General features: G+C 36.9%; 1 protein-coding gene across 1 annotated transcript; it reads right to left on the bottom strand.

Annotated features, from left to right (window-relative positions):
- Positions 1 to 1,891: 1,891 nt before the first annotated feature.
- Positions 1,892 to 3,531, bottom strand: LOC149845652 (putative xyloglucan endotransglucosylase/hydrolase protein 32). Its single transcript, XM_089988849.1, has 4 exons — positions 3,321 to 3,531; positions 3,113 to 3,213; positions 2,696 to 2,916; positions 1,892 to 2,282 (listed from the first exon to the last, which is right to left on the bottom strand). The coding sequence occupies exons 1-4, from the start codon at positions 3,529 to 3,531 to the stop codon at positions 1,892 to 1,894; spliced, it is 924 nt and encodes a 307-aa protein (XP_089844975.1).
- Positions 3,532 to 5,215: the final 1,684 nt, after the last annotated feature.

The following is a 5,215-nucleotide window of genomic DNA, read 5'->3' as shown; positions in this document are numbered from 1 at the left end:
TCTTTAGAAAAACTTTTCTAAAAAAACCCTTCATGAAAATCTTTTTAGAAAACTCTTTTCTTAAATTTTCGTGTTTATTAGTCGACAAATAGACTCACCAGTCGACTAATCCTTTCGCGCCATATTTTCTAAAATGTCATTTTTATCAAATTAGTCGACCGAAGGTTTTATTAGTCGACCGAACAGAATGGTTGTTTTCTAGAAATTTTAGCAGCAGTCGACTAATGACTTTATCAGTCGACCGGACATAACATCTGTTTTCTGGAAATTTAGCAGTAGTTGACTAATGCTTTTATGAGTCGATCAGACATAACTTGTGTTTTTCAGAAAATTTTAGCAACAGTCGACTGAAAGGTTTTTCAGTCTATTGATGATATTATCAGTCGACTAACTTTTCTCTAGTCGACTAAGTTTCAAATCTTCAGATTTTCAAACGGCTCGATAAACAGATCAGTCGATCAACGATAACTGTCAGTCTACTAATAACTAATTATTAGTTGACTAACTATTGTTCCAGTCGACTAATTTTGTCATTTTTCCTGAAACTTTTAAAAAGGCATGTCTTTTCATTTTTCAAACATTTTGATCGTTCAAAATGGACTATTTTGCACCCTTTCATACCCTCAACGTATGAAAACTTTCAACTATAAATATGAGTGCATTTTACACTCAAAAGCACTGCAATTCAATCAATTTGAATCAATTACTCTTTGCTTTTCACTTATATTCATTTTCTTACTCACGTGATATTTTTCACTTCAATTTTTTCACTCAAATTCCTTTGAGAGATAGTGAATTCGTGAATAGAGTATTTCAACAACCTCAAAAGCCAATTGCATCTCATTTGCATTCAAAAGAAGGGTTCATAGGTTGTATTGTAAGTTGTTACTTGTTTTAATTTTCTGTAAAAAGAAGGACTTATTGGTTTAAAGGAGTTGTTTGCTTTCAGTAGGTGTATTACTGGAAGTGAGACCGGATTTGGTCTGTATGATCTTGTAGTTACACAAGGTTGATAGTGGAAATCTCAAGCGTGTTTTGCTTGGGGACTGGATGTAGGTCGGGAAAGACCGAACCAAGACAAATTATTGTGTTCTTTGTGTGTTTGCTTTGCAAATTGCAAAATCCATCAAAATTCCGCAGACAATTTTTAAAAGCACTATTCGCCCCCCCTCTAGTGCTCGTTGTCTTGATCCTACTGCACTTTCATCACACATGAATTTTGAGGCAGTGACGACAACTGACCTCAATAACAATTGAGATTTCATTAATGCAAGTTGTTTTGATTATTTAGTAAAGATCCATAATTCAAGTCACCAAAATCTTACTTGTGTACGGGTTTTTATAGTAATTTAAAAAATCATCTGTTGACAAAACACGTGATTTTGTGATTTAAAATTTATATTTTTTCATCAAAATATACAATCCAAGGGTCGTTTTCTATAAAGTTGACCATGATGAATCCATCTATAGGGTTAGCTTTGATCAAAATAACTTGCATCATAAGATTTATGAGGGGTACGAAGATGGGGATGGTATTATCATTTAATAGCAATCGTTTCTTTCTTACAACAACAATACTAAAAAAAAAAGCAACATCTATTAATTATAATGCCCCTTTTCATGGGGGTATTACACAATACCCTTTAATATATGACAATTAAGAAAAACAACTACTCTTTTGAGAGACCCACATCATCTCTTACATTCCTTCATGATTTCTCTATTTTATTCATAGCCACACAATATGTAAAAAGTGTTATATCCGAGCGACCCAATACATGTATACACAGTCTTTATGTCCTTTTCATTTTTTGCCCTCAAAACGGGGCCCACAAAACTTCCATTGACAACAAGAGGAGAGCATGCATGTTTTGTTCCTGAAACTTTTTCTTCAAGTCTTAATTGAGGTGCTAGAAGAGGCCCAACACTCTGGGAGTAGGGAATGATCCTTAGATGAATCCTTGCAGTAGTCATAAGCCATGTAGTACCTCTGAGCCCATTGCAAGGCCGACCTCTGCATGAGGGTCAAACCATAGGTGCCACCAGGAGAGCCTGATACTTGCTGGCAGTACTGAGTCGAATAAACCGGGCAGCCTGTGACTATGAACCTAGTGTACTTTGCCACAAAGGGTTGGTAGCTATAATCAGCCTTGTACCTTCCATGTTCAGTAGCCCAAGAAGATGCATCCCATATTGAAGCATATACCCACATTGGTCTTTGAGGGAAGGTGGATGGGCTCCTGTTTGCATATATCCTAATGGGGACATCATCCACGAAGAATCTGCACATAACAGACAAAGTTACAAAAATTAAAAAAAGCTACAAACCCCACATGACATGACCGCAAGTTCTTGTTATCTAATCAAAACCAACTTAAACAAAATAGAGGTATAGGCACTTGGGTGTCTTTGATGATGTTCCCATTACACTTGATTTTATTTTTTAGGGTAGGAAAAAAACTCCCAACCTCCTTTTAACGTATTTAATATTGGTATGATGATAAAAGTATTGGTCAAAAAGTTATATATAGATATAAAAAATCTAGCCAATTTGTTGTAGTGCTAAATAACAGATTTTGGCAATTTTATTATCATTTGAGAAAAGCTTCACCCACACAGAGGACGCCAGGAAAGTAGCGTTGGCAAAGCTGTAGTAAGAGCGATAGCAATAATAACTGAACAAATTGATACTCACGTTATCTCCCTTGGATTCCAAAGTATGGCGTAGTTGTGAAAATCAGCAGTGGGATCAAACCACAGATGAAACTGCACCTCTCTCCCTATTCTATTACTCCCATCACCAGTTCCATTGATGTAAACATTGGTCTGCAGTGTGTAGGGTTTTCCTGGCGTGGTTCCTAAGAACTCAATGTCCACTTCATCATGATGCCCAGGATATTCATCCCCGTTAGAAAGCTGCAAATTTTCAACCGATAATTCAAAATTTCATACACACGTATATATATATATATATATATATATATATATATATATATATATATATATAGAGAGAGAGAGAGAGAGCTTAAGTAGGTGCTAGAGATACGTGCTTACACCTATGCTCTACTCTATATATATATATATGTAAAGCACATGTACTTAGATAGCTCACATAGAATGAGGCTATGACGCCTGCTGTATAGCCAGATTGGAGTTTGATAGCTGCTCCAAAGTAACCCGATCGGTAAGCCCTTGTAGACTTAAACCCACTTCCTGGTTTTGACAAGAAATATAGCGTGAGCAGTTTTATGAGAAATGCACACATGGGCATACACACGCGCGTGCACATACACAAAGATATTGACTAGAGAGATGAGAACCTGAGTATCTGTCAAGCCAAATAGTGACGGAAGATTGGTCTGGAGAAACATATTGGTGTTGAGGACCCCAGAGGTTTGCAAAAGATTGATAGAAGGAGGAGGAAGGGTAGATGGAGGTTGGGTAGTAGCCAGGAGATGGTGGTCTCTGTCCACTGCTGCTGCTTAATATCTGCAGTATAGTCACTAGAAGGAAAGCAAGAGGCAGTGCCATCTAGAAGAATGAAAGATATAAAACAAGCAGTTCTGCTACAACTGTATCTTTTTTCTTTGAGGGCGGGGGGAGGGGGGGGGAGAGAGAAAGGTGATCTACTGCCTAGTGATTGAATACTTTCTCTTGTTGGGGTCTAGAGATAAGGAACTTGAGTGGGGTGGTACTCTCAATTAATAGATTGTACTCTCTCTCTCTCTCATGTAGGATAGGGACAAAACCTAACAATTCTTGATACCTTGATGCATGACATATTGTCACGCGTTTATATGGAGATAACTTGAAGGGGGTCATCATCCCCTTTTCATTCATGCCATGTTTTTCGTACCCATCTTTTACCATTTTCACCTAAAGCCTAATCGAGCACCAGAAACACTGGGCCAAACCAAGCCAATTAATTGGACCTAAATTTCGGTTTTAGTTGGTAGAGCCGAAATACAAACAGGACCAGTCAAAGTCAGACCAATTCAGCCTTGCCTATCTCTAATCGTGGCTTGTATGTCAAAATCCACAGCAATGTATGACCAAACTTGCCTGTGGACCAATCTGCCAAGCTCAAAATCCATCTTGAGTTGGTTGGGTAGACCCACTTTGTTCTTACAAGAGGCATGCCAATTAAAGCTACGGAGGGCCCTTAAGCATATTTGGTTAGTGTATTTTAGTAAACAGTCAACAAGTCCCAATGTAAAAATTTCATTGATATCATCACATTGGGTACTAATTAACTACTATCACTCCCTTTTATCTTTCTCAAGGGGAAAATCTCTCGATGATTAAAAAAAATCTTAGGAGAATCTCGAGAAAATGTTGAGGTCGTTGGAAAAATTCAATATAGAGCAAGTATTTAGGTCGTGAAAATATAGGAGTCCCTTAAATATTTATATATTTATGTGGACAAGTATTTGGTACCCTTGTGGCAAGGGACTCCTTAATTAGAACTCATACTGGGAGGCTCTTTTGATCAAATCTAAACTTCAAGATGTGTTCAGCATAGTCAAAATAGTATGGATCAACTCTTGGATCATGTTTTTCAACGCAAAGATACGATTGTATGATGTTTGAAAGTTTAGTAGATTACAAGTTGATTATTTAAGTACACATTAAATAGCATGACCCAACCGATTCCTACTCACCCATCACATATGAAGGGTCAGATGTGTAAACAACATTAAAAAATTAAAAATATTATAGTTTTTTTACTAAAGGAGTTCCTTATCGATGTGGGTAGCAAACAAGAACCTCATACATTGTACTGTGCGCATATTATGTCCCTTCGGGCCAAGGAGTTCACCATAGGTTTACACCATCGAGAAAACAATCGTAAGTACGGTAGACTTAGCCAACGCAATTAGTTATCTAATCCCAAAGATAGTTATTTCATTCCTCATGGAAAAAAACAATTACCCTTTGTATGTATATATATATATATATATATATATATATATATATATATATAGAGAGAGAGAGAGAGAGAGAGAGAAGGGCGTAACATCGAACACCCTTCTCGTTGTGTTTATGGCCTTGGTCATGACCGACGCTAAATGCACTTTTTAACAAAAGAAACATGTTTTGTCGCTGATCTTGAGTGATCAGCGGCGAAAAAGCATATGATTTTCATCAGATGCTTTGTGTGTTTGACGATAAACTCATATATATATATATATATATATATATATGTGTGTGTGTG

Source organism: Nuphar pumila, chromosome 2, assembly GCF_984573655.1.
Source record: "Nuphar pumila chromosome 2, dmNupPumi1.hap1.1, whole genome shotgun sequence".
Classification (NCBI taxonomy): Eukaryota; Viridiplantae; Streptophyta; class Magnoliopsida; order Nymphaeales; family Nymphaeaceae; genus Nuphar; species Nuphar pumila.
This window is presented reverse-complemented; position numbering and strand designations above follow the sequence as displayed.